The sequence below is a fragment of the Chinchilla lanigera genome, unplaced genomic scaffold, assembly GCF_000276665.1.
Source record: "Chinchilla lanigera isolate Chin_1 unplaced genomic scaffold, ChiLan1.0 scaffold00048, whole genome shotgun sequence".
In the NCBI taxonomy this organism is placed as follows: domain Eukaryota; kingdom Metazoa; phylum Chordata; class Mammalia; order Rodentia; family Chinchillidae; genus Chinchilla; species Chinchilla lanigera.
The window spans coordinates 13,633,578-13,655,068 of record NW_004955449.1 but is presented as its reverse complement, the minus strand read 5'-3'; the positions used below and the strand labels follow the sequence as shown (position 1 = coordinate 13,655,068).

The 21,491-nt window shown below is 38.0% G+C and overlaps 1 protein-coding gene across 1 annotated transcript in view; it reads right to left on the bottom strand.

The window, feature by feature from the left end:
- Nucleotides 1-1,161: 1,161 nt before the first annotated feature.
- Pla2r1 (phospholipase A2 receptor 1, 180kDa) overlaps nucleotides 1,162-21,491 on the bottom strand; it is a 111,450-nt gene continuing 91,120 nt past the window's right edge. The window contains exons 20-30 of the mRNA XM_005393355.2: nucleotides 20,325-20,464; nucleotides 15,024-15,141; nucleotides 14,208-14,338; nucleotides 13,731-13,878; nucleotides 9,463-9,698; nucleotides 7,620-7,788; nucleotides 6,207-6,347; nucleotides 5,435-5,551; nucleotides 4,104-4,280; nucleotides 1,877-1,909; nucleotides 1,162-1,764 (exon numbers count right to left, since the gene is read on the bottom strand). Of these exons, the coding sequence (XP_005393412.1) occupies nucleotides 1,550-1,764; nucleotides 1,877-1,909; nucleotides 4,104-4,280; nucleotides 5,435-5,551; nucleotides 6,207-6,347; nucleotides 7,620-7,788; nucleotides 9,463-9,698; nucleotides 13,731-13,878; nucleotides 14,208-14,338; nucleotides 15,024-15,141; nucleotides 20,325-20,464 (1,625 nt within the window). The 3' untranslated portion in view covers nucleotides 1,162-1,549. The remainder of the gene's footprint in view (nucleotides 1,765-1,876; nucleotides 1,910-4,103; nucleotides 4,281-5,434; nucleotides 5,552-6,206; nucleotides 6,348-7,619; nucleotides 7,789-9,462; nucleotides 9,699-13,730; nucleotides 13,879-14,207; nucleotides 14,339-15,023; nucleotides 15,142-20,324; nucleotides 20,465-21,491) is intronic.

The following is a 21,491-nucleotide window of genomic DNA, read 5'->3' as shown; positions in this document are numbered from 1 at the left end:
AATGCTATGAACACTGAGATGTTCTGACTTGCCTACCCTACTACCTCCACTTTCTAGAATAGCACTCTGTTTTTAATTGGAACTCAGTAAAAATCTATGTAATGAGTAAACTTAAATATTGATTTATGGAAACATTTTTCTTTCTTAGAGATTGATGAAGAAAGATTAAACCTTGATTTTATTATTTACCAACAATATCAAACTTTTAATCAGTTGTACTGGCTAGTCCAACACAGAAGGAGATGGTTCCTAGAAGTCATAGTATGTTACAAAGGACACCTAAATCAACCCACCTATATGATAAAGGAGAGTAATTTATTTAGTACCTCTCAATGTGTCCTTTAGCCTGGTTCCAGTGGGCCTGTGATTCAGATCCTCAATTATTCCCTTTAAGTTCTAGTTATATTTTATAACTTCTGGTTAAGAATTTATATATCCCTAGTTCTTAAAGCCCATGAGTTTTAACAGTGTTCAAATATCTATATGTTCCTTTAAACTTGTTTGTAAGATATTTTAAAGTATCAAACAAAAGTTGAAGTTTTTAGCCCCTTTTTAACAATGTGGCAGATAATGAGAGTGTGCTGTTCACTAACAGCGCTACTATTTAAAGTAAGGTAATGAAACTGGGCTTGGTGAAAAATATCTATAACTTCTGTACTCAGGAGGCTGAGGCAGGAATATTGCTGCAAATTTAAAGCCAGCCTGCCCTATACAGTAAAATTGTGTCTCACGTATCAAAAATAATTTTTTTCTTCTTTATCTTGAGAAGTCAGGCCCAATATAAATGAATATCACCTTATATTAGTTGAGAGCCCAGAATCTGTGAGTTTTTTTTTTTTTTTTTGTTCTTAGGGTTTAGGCTTGGGGGGTTTTTCTTCCCCTTGACTTTTACCCCCGGCCTTTTTTTTTAATATTTTATTTTGAGACAGAGTCTTGCTAAATTGCTTAGGCTAGCCTCAAACTTGCAGTCCTCCTGCTTCAGCAGAATATCTGGGATTACAGCCATGTGTCTCCATGCCCAACTCAGAACCTGTGAATTTTAAACTTAGAAATTAGTATTTTCCAGACCTTGCTATGAGAATGATTAAATTAGAACAGAGAACCTCTCAGAAGGCTTTTCCTCTCATATATAAAATAGGGTTTAAAAACTTATTTTGCTACTTCTTTCTGTCTTTTAATTGAAGGAATGTAAATGTCTGAATAGGCACCAAATTAGCTTTAAAATTTTCCCCAAATTTTAGTAGGAACTGATTAGTACAAAAACTGTTATCCACATTGGTTTGTGAGTTTTCACACACATTACAGTTTCCTTTAATACCGCCCATCTTTCTGAAGAGTTCCCTTTTTTAACAATGGATCAGTTTAGGGAAATGAATAAATCAAAATCCATGGGATATGGTTATAATTAAAGACTATTACTCACTTAAAGATAATTAAAGCAGTGAGACTATTCACATTCTAAGGGCATCTGGTACGAGAGAAGTACAGACAGGACTCCTCTGGTCTTCTTTACTCATCTTCACGGCTGAGGGATTCTCAGGCTTCGTTGTCATTGGTTATTCTTCTCAAGATCAGAAATGAGAATATTTTCTTCTAAATGTACTGTACTAAAGTTAGTGGTAGGATAGTAAGGATTCCCAAACCCTGCAAGTCTCCGGAAGAAGTTACTATTCCGCTTGTAGATGTAGAAGGAAAGTGTGGAGATGATCAGGATTATTACCAGTGTCAGCACGATTGCCAGAGGAACAATGCCATGGCTGGGCTCTGAAAGAAGGTGAAGAAAGAAAACCTCGGTGACAATGAAGCAAGAGAGATACTGTCACATAGTGCTGTCTATTTTATTATTCCTTAGAAAAATCAAAATATCCCAACCTACCTTTTCCTGGAAGCTTCTTTTCAGTGTGAACATCTAAAATCAATAAAAAATTATAATTAAGGTTTTCAGCAAAATCACGTCACTATGTATAGCAGGGTTCAGTAAACTATGGCTTATGGGTCAAATCTGGCCACTTATTTCTATAAGTAATGTTTTATTGGAACTCAGCCATGTTCATTCATTTATGTACTGTCTATGACTGTTTTCATAAAGCAATCCCAGAACGACAGAGACCATATGGTCCTAAAGCCAAAAGTACTCACTCTGTGGCCCTTCATAAGAAAAAATTGGTGCCCCTGGGTTTATAGTGTTGTTTATTATTGGTGCTCACAAATATACACTCATTTTTTTAAGCCAAAGAATTTTGATCAAGTCTCAGCACTGTGGTGCAATAGAAATACAGGTAAAATAAAGTTTTATTAGGATCTAATGTGGATTTTGTCCAGCAAGGATAACTTGCCTGGCTCCATGCAAGGATTTTATAATCAGCATCTTCTTACCTCTGCCAGCTAAAGAGTCCTGGGAAATGAATAACTCCTCCACTTAAAAAGTGAGGTAGCCCCTGTTTTAGGACTTTCTATTGTACAAATACATCCCTTTCAAGCAGACCATGTCAAACTTGAACTCTGCAAGTTCTGACCTAGGGAAAGGCCTGAGAAAGATGTAGAGGCTGATCCAGAGGAGGCTCAGTGAGCACGTCTGAGAGGAGGAGACACTGGGTGCTCTACTTGCCCTCACTCGGAGGATGGATAAGAAACATCACTGTTGTTATCAATAGCAAACCACATTAAAAAAAAAAAAAAGCTTGGTTTTGTAATTTAAAACTAATGTGAGGCAATTTGGCATTACATTATTGAAAACATTGTAAGTGAAAGTACTTTATTAAAGACTGTTAAAAGATACTTATTTTCAGGATAAGGAAGGAGCACTTAGGATATTTGGAGTGCAGTCCTGATGCAGACTCAATTTGCACAAATATTTTTCTCATCTGTAAAGTGGGGATATTTTAACTGTTCCACTACCTTGGGAAGTTGCTGTGAGGATAAAAGAGGTGTCGGGTATTATAAAGAGCTTTGAAGTCCTGTACATACAAGAAGAGATTGTGTGTTTCTGATTTGTTCTTGATACTTAGAGGCTGCTAATAACTTGGGCATACTATTTGTTAGCTTTAGTTATGTTTCTCAGACAGAATTAATACTCATGCTCCCAGGGTTTCAAACACTGGTGCCCACACTCACAGATTTTTCTTCCCTTCATTCCAACTGTCTAATCAGTCTCCAAGGCCTGATGAGTCTCTCCTCCTGTTTGTCCTCTCCTTTTAAAGTTCTGTCATGGAGATTACACATACTGATCCTGGCACTGGATGAGTGCGGTTTCATTGCAGGTATCCACAGAGCACACAGCAGGTTCCTGTCTCCTCCACCAGGAAGCTCAGCCTATTAGCCTGGCTGTGGCTGGGTCTTGCCTCGCTGGTCAGTTCAATTCCCTTCCCCTCAAACAGGAGCCTTCTACTCCAGTCTAAACTCATTTTCCATTGCTGCCTCTGGCCATTCTAGGCCTTTTGTTCCTCCTCTCTGTTCCAGCATCTAAAATTCCCTTCATCCTTCAAGATTCCAAAGCCTCATCTCCAAAGACTTCTCCAGCAACTCAGGGAGAACCAATCCCTCCTTCCTGATGATAATGGCATCTAGAATCTGTTCTGATTGTTAACAGAAATATATATCAAATATATGGATTCCATTTTGGGGGCTGGGGATTTAGCTCAGTGGCTCAGTGCCTGCCTGGCAAGTGCAAGGTTGTGAGTTCAATTCCCGGTACCGGAAAAAAAACAAAACCAAAAACAAACAAAGAAAAAATAGATGCCATTTCATGAGGCTGAAGGTGGAACTTTAACATCCTGAGTAGCAACATTTGAATGAAAGCTGCTGGTTTAAGTTCTAGTTCTCTTCGCTTGAGGTAAATTGCCTTTTTGGCTGTTCAATTAAAGCCAGTATCTCACGAGAAAGTCACAGAACCTTTGTATTTATAAGGATTTGTTCCTTCATATCAGTAAAAAAGGAGCTGAATATTCTCTGGCTTATTTGCTATAGAATAAGATGATAATGCCAGAACCTAGCAGATAATCTCTGAATACATGGATTCCACATAACCTTTAAATGCTAACATGGTGGGTTAACAGTAAGCAGGGTAGAATCCAGATGAAGCATTACCCACTGCTGTTACCAACCTGCCTCCATTTTACATATAAATCCCTTCCTGTCTTGACATGGGGATAACTGCCACACTCCTTCAGGGATCCTCCAGGAGATGCACTGGTGGGACTTGAGGGGGTCCATGTCTGGTTTCCGAATGCCCCAGTTTGACTGGTCTGTGGGTGTTCCATCAAACCACTTTACAGTTTCATCTGTGGAAAAATTATTGATTTACTATGAATGATGAGCATGGTTGTGAGACATTTTAAGTCTGAAATGAAGAACCATAAAAAGCGCCCCCAAAATTTAATGAGATTCTCTTGGAAGCATCTGCCTACCTTTATATGCATAGTCATGAACCCAACAGATACAACAAAGTTACTTTGTAAGCAATCCTCTATTTAATTTAGATATATTGTTGTCATTTAGTTCATTTAGGATATCATTTTTTTATGTAACAGTTTGAATTTTTAAAGATTCCATGTAATTTTTAATCAATTTAAAGAAATCATTTAGTAAATGAAAGTAGTCAATGTAAAGAAAGAATCTTTTGAAGTCCTAATATCTCTCTCATTACAAAATGACTCACTTTCTAAAGGAATTTTACAGTGCATTTTAAATAGCAAGCTAGTAATATACCAAGGGAGTAGGGCAATGGGAGAGTTCCTCCTGGGAATAGGCAATAAGGTGCGCATGGGGTGCTCTGTCTGTAAAGAACTTGAAACTAACAATAAAATTAACTAAAAGCCAGCCTGTTTTTTATTATCACCATCTGCTAAAAATTCTAAATAATGTCAGTGATTAAAATATTCCTTGCAAGGGCAGGTTTACCCTCTGCCCTGGTACACCACTGTAACAAGCTCTCCATGCCAATTAAAATAATTTTCCTTATAAGTAGTACCTTTCAATAAGCATCAATTACATAAAGAAAAGAATACCATGCTTCCATTTTACTACAAACTCTGGCTTTTATGAGTAGCAAATAAGAGTCCTGATAGTACAATTTGTCACTGAAACATTTCCGTAACTGTTGTGCTTTTGTAATACTGAGGAATCTGGGGCATTTTCAGGTCAGTAGGTTGTGGTGAGTAGGCTGCGACTGGGTCTGAACAGAGGCCCAGCCAGGCGTCTTCACGGGAAGTACAAAGCGAAACTTGTTTGTTTTGATATTTGTTATTCTGGGATTATTTCAAAGGATAAGAGCACATAAAAAGATAACAATGTTGTTTTTGGAAAAGTAGCTTTAAGATCCGTGCTATTTTTTCCCCGAAAATGTGTCCAATGAGAATTTTCTGGCTCACAGATGCCATTATCATCAGTCCTAGCAGCCATATATTTATTTATGCCCTCTCCTCGCCTCTCTTACTGTTACTATCAAGTTGAGCGTTCAACCAAATCATCTGGACAGAAGAACCGAAAGCTAAGAGCTCTTCCAGGAGAAATGAATTTTCATCTTCATCCTTGATTGTTAACAGATTAGATCCTACAAAAGAGAAAAGTAGCAAATGAACAAGTATTTGTGCTTATACATACATATAATTTAAAAAATGTTTCCTATACCACTCCTTGTAGAGTTCAGGCTTTAAAGAGTAAAAAAAAAAAAAGAAATTCCATTATTTGACATGATTGTGTGTGTGTGTGTGTGTGTGCGTGCATGTGGGCATGTGCACTTGACTCTGGGGGGGAGGTCAACCAGAGCCTCACACATGCTAGGTATGTGATTTACCACTAAGATACACACCCAGCCCCAAATTTCCACCATTAATAAATGATTTTTGATTAAAACTTTCAAGTAAAGCCATATTTATTAACACATACAGGCTTGTGCTTAAGAAATTAAAGCAGTATTAATTTTAGAGAACATTAAAAATTCATAATGCAAGTGCTTTCGAAAGGACCTTTTCTTGGGAAAGTGTAATATGTTGAGAAATTGTTTTATGTTTTCAAATTCTACATTGGACACTGAGTTGCATATATTACCTGCCTCTCAAACAAAGAAACTCAATAATATGCATTTTTAGTAGTTTTTCTGTTACTCCTAATGTCACTAACTAATCAGACAAACAACGAAACCACATTGCTTACTGAAATGTCAAGCAGAAGCACATGAAAGCATTTTACCATCACAAAAGAATTACCTTCCTTTTTGCAAAATTCATGAGCAGCCTCAAAACTCATACTGTCTAGGACTGTAGAAAAACTGTAGCAATTACTCTTAAATTTTATCCAGGGAATAGATGTTTCTGAGCACAACGTTGGATGTTCAAATAATTTTGTCTCTATGAAGAAAGATCAGTTATGATTTCAGGGTGGAGTTGGCGTTCATTTATTGAAATAAACATTGCATTACATTCTATGAATGACCAAGATAAATACATGTAGTAAGATTTTCATGGTAATACTCTGAAAGATTAGATATAATGTAAATGATTATGAGACTTCAGCCAGTTTTTAGCACTTCTGAAAGAAATAATCCTTACCTAAACATAGCATGGCATATTAATACATAGTTTTGTAAGCTCAGTTTAAGTCTTGACTGGGTCATGTTTACAACAAGGTTGGGACATCTGGAAAATGGAATTTTTGGAAATAGTTGCAGCAAAATGATGCTGGCAAAGGGATTTCTAAACGTACAAAATACATTCTATCAGTGCCGAGTATCACAGATTAAAAAAAAAAAAAAACCCTTACTAACAAACCTATGTGAGAAAATAATGTGTTCAATAAAGCATCATACCATAAAATAAAAGAAACTTGAGAGAACTTTGTAACAGAGAGCAAGCACAGCAGTCAGACACAGCCATGCTGAGATCCTGGCTCTGCCACTTCCTATGTGTGGCTGTAGGCACATGACCCTACATACTGGTTTCTTTATAAAGGGACCTAACAATGATACCATTTTTCCAATTTTAGAAGCTTAAATACATTAGTGCCTGGGACTTCACCAGCACTCAATGAATTCACTGTTTTCAAAAAGGGAAGAGCAGGTGTTATAGTACATTAGGAACAGAATTATTTATATTATATAGTCATATGCATAATTAAGCTTATCAACTAATCAAATCCTCAGTCACAGTCCTCTACACATACTGCTCAAGTTTGTTTCTAGTTTGATTTTCCTTCTTTCCCTTACTGTAAGCTGCGATGTAGGCAAATCTCAACCCCAGCTTTGCCTCGCACATACCCAGTCCTGCCATCCCTCTGTTTTCATCCAAGCTTTTCTCCTAAGGGTGCTTCATCCTGTTCTATTATTGCTTCTTTATACCTCACTGTCTCAAGGCCCATCTGCACTGTCATGTCCTTCAAGAAGCCTTTCTGTGTTTCCCCAAATGGATATGATGCATTCTTTCCTTGAGAATTCCACAACACTTGCCATTCTATTTGAAAGCCATGCCTGGTATAACAGTTATTTGTCCTTATATCACTGACCCGAGCAGAAACTTCTCCTAGACAGAGACTTCTCACAACTCATGCCCATACCGCTGCTCAGTGCACTCTTGCACACGATAGGTGTACAGGACATATTTTTGTGTTGAATATAATGTACCTACCAGTGGGCACATGACAAATGGCACCCTGCAGAAATGACTCGCAGGCTGCACTATGCCAGTGTCCATTTGTGTCAGCAAAAACACAGTCACCAAAGAAGGATGGCTCCTCATCTTTCCAAAAAGTGAACGAGGATTTGGTGCCATCTGACCAGCCAAAATTACGACCGTTCTGTGGAAGGAAATTGAGTCATCATTTACTTGGAAAACTGCAGGCAAGGTTACCCAGTGCTGTCTAAGCACCCCATATTTCCCACACAGATTTTTATTTCCATACTTTTTTATAAGACAGCTTATGAAAACAGCCTGAGAAAAAGGAATGTTTGCCATAAATGACATCTTTTTTTGGCTTTTAGGAATCCTTGGCTTCTTGCCACCATAATTTCTGAGTAAGTAATCAGAGGGAAGTAGATCAAAACCTTGTTTCTTTACACCAAAGTAAATTCCAGATTGATCAAGGATTCCAACATAAGATTGAAAACATAAAAGTGTTAAAGAAAACTTAGTTACATTTTTAAAATATATTTGGTGTATAATCCAAGTCAGATAAAATCCAGAGACCATACAGCAAAATTGACTGCATAAAATTAGAATATTTTTGATACAAAAATACAATAAAGCTATATCCAATACCATTCTTTCACTCATTCTACTGGCAAAGATTAACACTTTGATAATATTGTGTGGTAGTAAGGATGTGGAAAAACCTGGATATAATGGCAGGCATGGCAGCTATGCTTGTAATCCCAACACTTGTGAGGTTGAGGCAGTAGCACTGCTGAAGTTTGAGGCCAGTTTGGGCTACATAGTGGGATCAAGGTCAGCCTGAACTACATAGCAAGACTCTGTCTCAAAAACAATAAACAAAAACACTAGGTATTATTATAGAGTGTATAAATTTGTGCAGAGTATTGGAGGATGAGTTAGCAGCACTTGTTACAATTTGCATGTGCTTAGTAATTTTACTTCTAGAAATTTATCCTAACTGTACAAGTACTTTTTGTTGTGCAAATATGCATTCATAGGAGAATGTTTTAATAAATTGTGGCACAGTATATCCTTATGTCCTGCTATTCCAGAGGATGCATGAAATTTTTTGTGCTCAGGAGGAAAATTACGGAAGACACACTAAATAAAAAAGCAAATTTAAGGAGCACATACATAGTGTGATCTCATTTGTGCTTAACACACAATGTGCATATTCCTCTATTACATGTGCAAAATGTGGATACACAGGTAATTTCTAGATGGCACACAAGAAACTGCTTACAAGGGAAGTGGAGCAAGGGTTCAAGATAGAATTGAGTTTAATTTTCACTACTTTGTGTGATACTTTCATTTAAAAACACCAGAAAACAAAACAGAAAATCCCACTACTAGAGGAAAAAAACAAAACCCACACCACACATGCTAAATTTTAAGAGGTACTGAATTAATTAACAATCAACTTTCTAGGCAGGAAGCATGAGTAATTTTTCTTGGGGAACCCTGATGTGCAACCAGTTATCCCAGTGCAGTGCTTGAGTTCAAGGTGTGTTCTGAAGCACAGATGTGGCGGGATTCAGGGGTGCTTGGAAATGACCAGAGAACTTTAGAGGAGCACTAAGTCTAAAAATGAAGCAAGTTGACGTGCATCCTAGAAAGATGGACACTCTTGTTTTGTAGTCATAGGCTGCTCCTAAGGTTAGTTAGCAGTTTTTGTATAAACCAACTATTTAAACCTTCAATTTACTGTATTATTAGGAAATTATTTTTTGTACTAAGTTCAGTGGCTACATCTTGTCACTAAGGAGGTAGATGCGAAACTCAGTTATGCAAAGATGTTCCAAAGATTCAGGACACCTACGTCAGTGGTGAACAGTCCAATCCAGTGGGCATGTCCCAGCCGGTTGAGGACAACGGTGAGGAAGGACTGATGATACTGGTCTGAAATGCTGACAAGTTCTGCTCCCTGCAGCAGGCAGGTTTTTCTTGCCTCATACCAAGTCATATTTGCATTAATTGTTTTGTAAGTTCTGTTTCCATATTCTAAGGTATTGGGCATTGGATACATATCTGGATTTACATGGTGTCCAGAAATATCTAGAACAAGAACAACAACAAAAAAAATCCTTGATTGATCAGGGAATTTTTCTTCCAGAATTAACTATTTTGAAATGAGAACATTACCTGGAAATATATACCCTGCTAAAGAATTAGAACACTTAGGGAATTTAATAAGTGGGTTTCTTTAAAAATATAAACACAGACTGAATCTTTTCTGACTTTTCCATTTTTGACCACTCTTTGCCAAACCAGCCACTTTTTGGTCGATAATCTCTTTGGTCAGGTTTCCCTCTAGTAGCTGCACTCTGCCTATCACACTTCTCCTGCAGAACTCCATACTTAATAAGAGATTATTAACAAATATAATGTAGGCATAGATTGCATTGCAAACTTAATTTTACAAGCGCATATTCTCAGATAAAACACTTGATTAAATTTCTGATGCCATATTATTGTCATTACCATGGTTAATGTATAAATTCTAAACAGAACTTAAGTTAACAAATACTACAAATATACACAATTGCTACAACAGTTACTATCAATGCATCACCTTGCAGAGTCCAGATTTATAAATCACAAGGCATGGCTTTTCCAGCAGGTGAGCAGCAGGGCTCGCCTGTCCATGAGTGGCTGTGACCAGGTGAAAGGCAAGCCTGTGTGGGACCCACAGGTGTTCCCTCTTCACTACGTGCGTTTGACTTTTTGTTTGGTGTTATGCTATGTGCTAGGGTAGGCTGAGTTTAGCAAAGCTGAGACATGAAAACAAAGTTAGGTTTCCTTACTACTTGATCTAACGTGGCTTGAATTCCTCTCTCTGTGTTCATTTTACTACATTTGAAACCACTGCAAAGGAGCATGGGGAGGTGTGGATATGGCCAAAAAGAAAAAAAAAGGACTTAATCCCATGCGTGTCCCTAACTAGCTGAAGTAATCTTGGGAAAATTAATTTCCCTAAACTTAAATTTCTGGTCTATAAGAAATTAATAAGGTCTCCCCTTGAGAGGTGTGGGCTGGAATTCATTGAGATTCGTGTACAGATCACGTGCTATTGGACCTGGACAGGTGGACACTCAAGAAAAACTGCTTCTTGCTCTCATCTCTTACTCGGGTCACACTCTCCCCGCATAAAAGTGGCGAAGTGGGAAACGGACTTTTACCTGAAAGTGCAATCTCCATATAGTAATAGCGCATACTGCAAACCAAAATGAAATTATTCTATTTACCAACTAACTTGTGATAGACTGTGCTTCTATCAGTTTACTCTTTGCTAGAAGTCTGTCTGCCAGTCTATGTACCCAGTTTGTGGTTATTTATACTAAATCAGGGTAATAACAAAGTAGCTATTTCAAAATGAGGAGAATTGGTAAAATTAATGTAATTGAAATACAGTGGGGTGTGGTGGTACAGGCCTGTAACCCCAGCATTCTGGGAGGCTGGGCAGAAGGACTGCAAGTTCAAGCCTGGCCTGGGCAACTTAGTGACTTAGTAAGGCTCATTCTCAAAATTGAAAAAATAAATAAATAAATAAAAAGGGCTGGAGATGTAGCTTAGTGAGAATACCGTGGGTACCACTAAAATTCCCCAGTACCACTAAAAAAAGTAATTTCAGTTGTTTGTGTATGTGACCCAAATACCAATTTGACTATTTCCCTCACTGAGTTATAGTTCTCTACTTTTACATATATGAATTTCTCCTTATGTAATTAGTTCCTTCAAGTTCCATCAATGCAGAAGTGATTTTCAGCAATGTGATTTCATCACTCATTGCTCTGAGAAAGAAAGATCTATTGGAAATCAGGTTCCAAACTAGCAGGAGTGGATCTTGACTTTGCCTTTCTCTTTTTATTCCTACCTCTTTTATCTTTCCGTCAGATAAGCACTTTTAGGCTCAAGCTCAAGCTCAGCACACAGTTTTGTGGCAAATAAAGGAGTAAAACTTTGGTATTCACTGTCTTTTATAAGAATTTGTTGGGTTGAATGAAACTTTCATAATAACAATTTATGAAACTATCATTTGTTCACCATATGTTAGAAACTATATTGGGCATTATGTATGCATTGAATGTTTGAAATAGTGACTACTTCATTCAATAGATGCTAAAATCAAGGTTTTTAGATAAGTTGACTGAAGTTTATTTACAGAGGTGAGGTAGGAGCCCCTGACGGGGTGCTTCAGGCCAGTGTTCCCAACCACCACTACTCTCTTCTATCTCCAAAAGAACACCTATATTGATAGTCCTCAAAATACCAAAAAAAAAAAAAAAAAAAAGTGATCAGAGAGGGTAAATTTCAAGAAGAGATCACTTTCACAGTAGTAGAAGAGAATCATCATATTTAACTGAGAGTCCTTAAGTATGTTATTGTTTATAGCTTCAAGTTCTTTATCCGTAAAATGGGGAGACTTTGGTCTATTTCATTGTCTTGAGGACTTTTATGGCCTACCGCTTGTAAGCCAAGGCACAGTGCCAAGTTTTTCATAAGAGCGCAAGTACAAGGTATACTGATATTCTTTCTTTCCCTGTAAGGCTCCTCCCCTCCTATATTACTCTTGCTGTTACAGATTTAGTATCTTCTTTCAGTTCCTGACTACTATGCTTAAGTGATAATTAACAAGAAATGGAGAATTACTGGAACTGCTTTTCTGAGGATGGAGCACCACTTAGTAAGAAGTGGAATTCATACTCCAAGTAACACATATGTGCTAGGCTGCGCCGAGTGCCACACAGCCCTGGGCTCAAAGGTGCCCTCCCAGGGTGGTGTGGTACAGATACCTGGTACTCAGCAAAAGCAAGAGCTGTGGGTTTTATTTTTACGACTCAGGGTCACTCACAGGGCACTCATACACCTTATTGATCCCGTTGGCCGTTTGTAAACACGTGGTGCTATAATTCGGATCTTAAATGTCTCCCAGGCCCATTTGTTAAAGACAGTCCCCAGGATGGCTTTCCTGGGAGGTGGTGAAATCTTTAAGGCCTACTTGGAGGCCTACTTACAGGTCACCAGGGGCTTGCCCTCGAAGGGACTGTGGGAACTTAGACTCTTTCCTCTTCCTTCCTTTCTGTTTCCTGGATGTAAGATGAGTGGCTTTGCTCTGGACATGCTCCTGCCATGATGTATTGCTCTGCCCATGGAACAGGGACTGGGACCTGCATAACTAGGAGCCAAGCTAGATCTCAAGCTGACGAACACATGCATTTGGCATTCCACACCAGGAATCGCTGGGGTAGCTGCCCTTCGGTTCAAGAAACATCCTGCATGTCCTATTTAGCCACAGAGACCATATTTAGGGTCCTGAGAAAACAGTGAATATGTACTGGTCATTTTCCTGATTCTTTTCAAAAACTTTCTGGGTAACATTTAAAAATTTGTCTGAACAGACTGCTGTGGCTTAGACATAGTTTGAATGCATTCCGCAGAGGCCTGTGTTTTGAAGTTTAACCCCCATTCTGAGAGACTAAGTGGGTGGCAACAATCTGAATATGAGGTTTACAGGGAGGACTTCAGGAGGGGACTAGGTTTACACAAAGTCATCAGGGTGGAGCCTCCATGACTGAACTCTGGTGGCTCTGTAGGGAAAGAGAGAGGATACACTCACTCTCCCTGTCTCTTGCCCTGTGATGTCCTGTACCGCCTTAGGAGTCTGTCGGCAAGAAGTCCATCAACAGATGTAGATCCTTGATTTTGGGCCAGAACTCTGAACCAACATGAAGTTCTTTTCTTTAAAAGGTGGCCTGTTAACTGCACTAAAGTGTTTCATTATAGTATCAGAAAATAGACTAATACAGACATACAATCCTAGAACAAAGCAATAAAACCACTTAATAGGCCTAAAGTGGATGCATATTGTTGGTATTCAGTCAAGGGGCCCCAGCAGTCCTTAAAACACAACTAAAGGACATAGTCCAAGGGTAGTAGGGATTACATGACTAAATAGATTTAAAAACAAAGAGCACATGCTTCAGAATGTTAGCTGTGGAACTGTTTACTCTACAGCTTTGTAAAGCAAATATGGAAGATAGGAGGGGCCAAGAAAATGAAAAGAATCAGAACCTAATTATTTCTTACCCTGCATTTTTTCACAGACAAATCCGTAGTCTTCTTTTCCACAGTCTTCTAAAAACCATTTTCCAGTGAAATGAAAATTAGGATTACTTGACAGCAAGGCACAGAGAGGAATGTGTTTGTGAACTTCAGTGGTATTATGATTTGGAATCTTTAAAATAACACACATGTTATAAAAATATAGTAACATGTAACATTATAACATTGAAGTTTTTATTTAGAACATAATTGTAAAAATCAAAACACTACTCTCTCTTTATTTGTATTTAGTAAACTTACAAGCCACTTCATAACTTGTAAAATAAATAATCATTGTGATGAAATATTACATTCATATGTGAAATTATATGACTAAAAAATTGACATATTAATAAACTAAAATAAATTTATACATACAAGTTTTGAAAGAAAAAGCTTTATTAAACAAATCTTGAATAATATTTCTTGTTAAAAAAATTTTTAAAAAATCTTAAAACTTACATTCATTATATCAAATGGAGACCAGTTAGAATAAGCCACAGGCTTTCCATCTAGCCATTTTTCATAATCATCACTTTGTAACCCTAGCCACACATCAGTGGTTTGGCCAAAAAGATTCATAGTAATGAAAGCTGAAAAATAGGAATACATTATCTAATTTAATACCATATAAACCATTTGGGTAATCATCAAATTCTCTTTAGAGCTCTGATTATATTTAAGTGATAGCAAAACTTAATTAGGAATCAATTGTAGAATTTGTTTCTTTGTCCTCGTTAAGGTAATGCAGTTTCTTTCACTTTTGTTTCAGTTCAAATTGACAGAAATTAGCTCCATAACCTGAGATTCCATCAGATCATTAACAAAGCAATTTTCAGTGTTCATTCAATGCTTTTTAAGTAACAGAGGATTTATCTACTATAATTAAACTAAAGTACATAATTGCCTAAATATCAAATATAAGTGTGTAAATTAATCTAAAGGGATCTAAAAATTATTCCATGCAATTATAGTAGATTGTATTTGGGATTATTTTAGCCATTTTGAAGCAGAGATCATAAATAAGTCTGTATTTTTTCTAGCTACTGGTAAAATCAAAACCTCCAAAGCTCAGTAATTTATAAAGCAATGCACTATACTGTCTTTTACACAGGTTATGATTCATAGGGTTCATGTGAATCAAACTGAAAAATTATATGTTGTCAAGGACACAAGATTTTAAATGTTGATTTGGAAATGTTAATATTTTTGGAATATTTTAATTATTACTGGAATAAAAATGGTTGTTTTGGCCCCATTGAGCATTGAGTACACTACCTTGTTCCACTTCACTTTCAATGGCCACCAGCGTCCCACCTTCTGCATCGCAGAAATCCAGAGCTCCTGTCCAGTTCTTTAGATTGCTTGAGTCTTTGGGAACCATCACTAACAGGCACTATCACAAAACATCAAAACAAAGTGTTAGTTTCTATATTTTTCTAAATGAATTAAAGATGTCTCAGAGACCCTGAAGATCAGCCTTGAAAATTCTCATACTTTTCTTGGGCAGAAAGAACTCATTTTTCTTCCAGCCTCCACAAAGGCATTAAAGTGACACAAAGAGGAGCGCTTTCAGGGCACATCCATGACCTGCTTACCTTTGCCAGGCAGAGCAGGAGCAAAGACGTGTTTTGTCATGCAAGACCTTACTCTGCTCAATGGAAAATAGTTGTGTTACTAAAAAGGGGCCAGCCAGCACGCAAAGTTTGAAGTGGCAGATTTAATCTCAGAAGAAATCTGGGTGTGACCATGATCAGTTTACTTACAAGCATACTGGCTCACCTTACCTAAGAGAGGGATACTGAGAAAGCAAGACACATCTCTTGCTAAAACTCCTTAAATACTCTCGAATCAGCCATTTAGTGAGTAAGTCAGTTGGGAAAAGCCAGGGGACAAAGCCCAATGAGAGGAGAAGCAGCAAGGGCAAGCTACAAAGCAGAGCTGGGAGGACAGACAGAGGGGAAGGCTGCCATCAGTGTTCAATGGAACACAGAAGAGAGGTTGTGGGACTCGGCAATAACAGTCCGTTGTTATGGCGAGAATCATGGCAGAAGGTTTTTTATTATGGGATGGGATGAGAAATGGAATGATACATACTAAGCAGGACTGGCAGGATTGAAGATAAGGTGTCTCCTCTTCTATAAGGCTCACTGAAATTTCAGTACATTGGTAGGACCAAAGGGAGTCAGGCAAGAGGAAGAAAATGGAGAGAAAAGGCACAGTAGATAAGGCAACGTGCCAGGGAAGTTAGGAGAGACTTCATGCAAAGGAATTTCCCCTGAGTTTGCCTCTGTCCTGCTCAGTTCTCAGTGTGACAAGCACAGCTAACCCCAGTCACTGATAAATCTGATCCCAAGATCTTGCTCCTCGGATCTTTGTTGCAGAAAAATTCAAGGCTATGACAGAAACCCACACCTGAGAGAGAGAGGGAGAGGGAGATGGGAGCAGAGGGGAGGGAGAGGGGGAGACCATTCTTCCCTATCTTACTTTGGAATAATGATCTTTCTTTCCTATAATTCTGTAATTTCTAAATTTGTCAGATTTCCTTCATCAAATACTTCTTTTTGTTTGTTTGTTTTTCTCCGGTACCGGGAATCGAACTCATGACCTTGCACTTGCCAGGCAGGCGCTGTGCCTCTGAGCTAAATTCCCAGCCCCCATCAAATACTTCTTCAAAACAGAGCAACTGTCTTGCTCTTCTTTGCACATCACGTTAGGGAAGGCCCCCGGTAAACATTTACGGAACAAAATGAGCATAAACTGGTTGTCCAGTGACAACCTCAAGCATCCTAGACTTAGCCTGTTTTTAAATGACCTATTTTTTTTGTTTTGTTGTGTTTTGTTTTTCTTTCCGGTACTGGGAATTGAATAGCCTGTTTTTAAACAGGGTGACTTTGATACTCAGGATGTATTTGACAATGCCTGGAGGCATTCTGGGCTGTTACACCTGAGGGGAGTGTTGCTATTGGCACTGGGGATACTGTTCAACGCTATGCAGTGCATAGGGCAGATCCCTTCCCCACAACGGAGAATCATCCAACCCCAAACGTCAACGGCGCTGAGGTAAAAAACCCTTTCAAAACCCGGTTCTGATCATGTCATTCTTAAGTTTAAATCCCTCAGGGGTTTGCTATTACTTTTAGGATAAAACCCAGAAACGTTGATCTAGCCTGAAGTTGATTTACCAACCAAGAGAGGAAATGCATTTTCAATTCTTTTGGTCCCTTTTGCCTTGTTTGCTTCACAAAGAAACTGAATTGGCTTTAAAGGAGTTCAATTTTATAACAACTATCCTTTCATCTATTTCTTTTCATTTTGTCCATTTCTCCTAATTACAAATTCTAAAGAGTGGCACATACTAATTATTAGAAAGTCTTATCATTTAATGTGAATTCACTTTGTGCTCAGATAGTCACACTAATGAACCACTCATAAATACCAATGAACCTCATTGGTTCACTTAGCCCAATAAATCTCTCCACAAAAGCACCGCCCCCATTCATTTCCCCACACTTTTGCCTCAGTCAAAATTTACCAATTTGACAGTATGGTCTCCCATAACCACAGCTTGATTGTTTCTTAAAATATAACATATTTACTAACACACTCCAAAATGATGTTATTAATAATTAAGGCAGCAAGAGGAAGTATATCATCCTTAATTTTAAATTGTCTACTTACTTACTAAGTTGCAAAAATACATTTGCCATCTCTGATTATTATTGTGGATTAGGGAGGTCCTACTATATTCCAAATTAATTTTGAATGTAAAATTATTTTTGTCTCAAAATAATTTTCTAGCTCAGCATTTGAAAATCCCATTCAGTATTTTTCCTCTGAATGTGATATTTTCCCAGGGTTCCTGCTGACATCAAGTAGCACATTTACTGAAGTCTGAGATTTGAGCGAGATCTCCTTCCTCCCACTCCATCCCCTCTACTGTCCCTTCCCAGAGAACACCTCACTCTCCCATTCCCATGGCCCCATGCTCTCTGCCAACACCACCTTAGCTTAAGCTACTGATCTTTTGCCTGGACTTTTGCAGTAGGTGCAATGTTACCCTTCTCACCCTTGTCCTCCAATAGATGCTTGGCCCTGCAGCCTGAGTGATGCTTTTCAAAACTTGGTCTTGCTCACATCCCTCTTTAGTTTACAGTCCTTCAGGAGTTTCCCACTGCTCTTAAGATAAAAACCAGAACTTTAACATGATACTTCCTTTGCCTACTTCTTTTGTCTCACCTCCCTCTAGTGAGCTCTCTGTTCTTTCTTTGATTTCATAAATGTCACATTCTCCTTCACCACAGGACCTTAGCACATGCTGCTGTCTTTACTTTAATGAGCCTTTTCTTCTGACCACCTCAATTGGATCTGTCCTCCTGTGATACACTAATACAATTATATCACTTTTTGGGTTTTGCCTGGGGTGTGCTGTGGACTGAACCTAGGGCCTCATGTCTGGCAGGCACTTTACCACTTGGCTATGTCTCCAGCTGGAATTGTGTAAGTTTCTTTAATACACCACAGATTTAAATTATGCAGTTATTTTCTTGATTGATTTACTGAAGTTTCTTCTCTCTGTAGTGTGTAAGCTCACCAAAAGAAAGCGTTGTAGCTGTGTTTGAATTCCCAGTATCTAAGAGTTAAGTGAGTGAATGAGTCAAGTGCTAAATTTCCAAGGGGGAAAAAGAGGAGAAAGACTCTTTTTGTGTGTGCAGTGTACTGATTGAACCCAGGGCCTTTGCACTGAGCTGTATAACTAGACCTTTTAAATTTTTTTTTATTTTGAAGCAAGGCCTCACTAAGTTGCCTATGCTAGGCTCCAACTTGATCTTCCTGCTTCAGCCTCCTAGAGTGCTGGGATTGCAGGCATGTGCCACCACAGGCAGCTGAGGAGAGAGTATTTATAGGGAAAAACTATGTTGTGCATAGTGGAGAGCGTAGAAAAGGGACAAGAACATTGGATTCAGGGTCAGAAAACATGAAGCTGATTCTCAGCCTGACACTTACTTATTTGCTGTAAACTCTCAGAAAAGTTATACAATTTCATTAGCATCAGACTTCTCACACATCAAATGGGAATAGTATTCCCTGTATTTTAAAAATTCAGTAGAATAACAAATTAAAAGTATACATGAACTAACCCTGCGAAGTCCACCAAGTGGTGAAAGCAACCTAAACGTCTATTGGTGGGCGAGTGGATTACAAAATGTAGTATATACATACAACGGAATATTATTTTTCCTTAAAAAGGAAAGAAATACTGTAATATGTTATAATACCGATGAATCTTGAGGACATTACGCTAAGTAAACTAAGCGATTTGCAAAAAGATCAATACTGTATAATTTCCTCGAGTCATCTAAACAGTATTCATAGAGCTATAAACTAGATTGGTTGCCAGGGAGCAGGTGGGAAGAAAGAGGAGGGAGCTCTTGTTCAGCAGGTATAGAGTTTCAGTTCTCCAAGATGAGAAGGATCTGGAGATTTTTTTCCGCAGTCTGAACATACTTAATGCTAGTAACTGTGCATATGCTTAATGCTATGTGAATACGCTTTAAAATGAGCAAGATGTAAAATTCTCTTTTATGTGTATTTTACAAGTTAGTGCCAAATATACAGAGGATGATCAACAGATATGTGCAGGCTCCGTGTGGCTTCATTTCACAAGTTAAGAATGAGAGGAAGATCACAAAGGAGCGACTGCCCTGTCAGTGCAACTGAACATTTACACTGAAAATTGGCTGCCCACAGTTGAAGAGCCATTGCCTATCAGTATATGAAATTATGACACAGCTTGGGTTTTTGATTCTCTAAGAGTTAAACAATTATGATTTGGGATGCATTTTAATTACTTCCACCTCAGGCCTATAAAGTTATTTTATTACAAGCATAAGGAGTGGAGGGAAAGTCTAGGACTTAATTGAAGACAGTATCAGAAATAATAAATCTGATTTACAATAGCCCCCTGGCAATTTTCTTTTCTTAAATTCAATTCTGCATGGGAGCATCAGCTTTATGAGGCTCAAGATGACATTGACCAAGCTAAGTTATTAGTTTGTCAATTCAAGGTAGGCAGAGATTTTTGCTGGTTCCAGACAGGGAAGACACAAAAGGAGCAAATGGAGTTTGGGCCTCTGGAGTTTATAGCGCTTTTGAGAGCAAGGGTTGGACACTCAGGGACATGCGCGCGCGCGCGCACACACACACACACACACACACATCTATCCATATGTGTATACACGCACTTACTGCACAGACATGCACACGCATCACACCGTACCAACCGTACAGTACAATGAATGACTGTGCTTGTAGTAAAAGCCGAGTATACAAATGGGAAGGGGTGGGGAGGCTGTTTTCCACAAAGCCTTTTGTTATAAACCAAACCTTTTTGTTCCAAAAGGTTTTCTCCAAAATGGGAAATTTCTTAAATCTCTTGTTACACAAAACGTTGACAAAGACATTTCAGATTCTGTGACTAACTCATGATGTTTAAAAGCCATCCCCGCTTTTTGATTACTTTCCAAAATGAGTATCTGAGAAAAAGAAACAAAGGCAACTGTTTGGAAATAAATTTACCTTATAGTTAAAGTACAGCCATCCTTTGGGACATGTTCCATGTTGTTTTAGTATAGTCTTTTCTTTCTCAATGATCCAAATCTTTTTTCGCTTACAAATACTAGGCATAGACACTGAACACTCTTCACTATCCCAGAGTCCTGCGGGAGGAATGGGTTAGACATGGCTGAGAAACAATAGTGACTTTGTGGCCATTCACTAATGATTACTGTTCTTGTGACTGCTAGAGTTTTTCATAATTTTTTTGAACCAAACTTAACTAGTAATTATAGAGTTCCTAGTGGCAAGAGCTGACTGGGCAAGATGCCAAGTCAATGATTCTAATTTAAGAATGGAAGTTTTGAAATGCTACATAAATAAAACTAACTACACAAATGCTACAATGGAAATCACAGAACTGAGTAAGTCCTGAGAACATTTTACTTGGGTAACAAAATAATGTTTATTGAGTAACATTTTTGTCTTACCATATTTAGCTTCAGTGTACAGAGAAAGAAGATTCTAAAACAATAGATGATCATTTACAATTCTTTAGAAAACTTGGGTTTTCTAAAGAAAACTTGGGAACATCCCTAATCTACAAATATGAATTTAAAAAACTATTGAGCTCTAAGATAATGCTTAAAAAGTTTCAGATTTCAAAACATTTCAGATTTCAGATTTTGGGATTTCAATAAAGCCTATGGGAATATTCTCAGATTAAAAAAACACACACAAAAAAACCCAACCCTAAATCTTAAATACTTCTGGTCGCAAGCACTTTGAGTAAGAAACACTCAAACTGTGTAATAATTTAAAAATTAACTCAGGAACTTCTAAGAAAGTAGTATTTCTCAATACTGACTCTCCAATAAAATAGATTCACACATAAGTTTGTCCTCAGTAAGATATATTCACAAATCCTTGGCCTTCTGCAAACTGATTTTTCTTTTTTAATTCAGAAGAGCTGTATTTTCACAGTAAAGATTGAGGATCCAATTCTTTAGCATTCAGATCATCAATTCCGGAAGAGGATGGAGTGCATGCAGATTGCAAAGGCAGGTTCAGTTTTTCAGTGTTAGAAATATGAGCCCAAAAGATGTTGGGTTTGAAGGAGGGGCTGGAATGCTGTTTCAGTGCAGATCAGCCGCTGTTCTCCCAGGCGCACAAACAGCCCTTTCTGTAGGC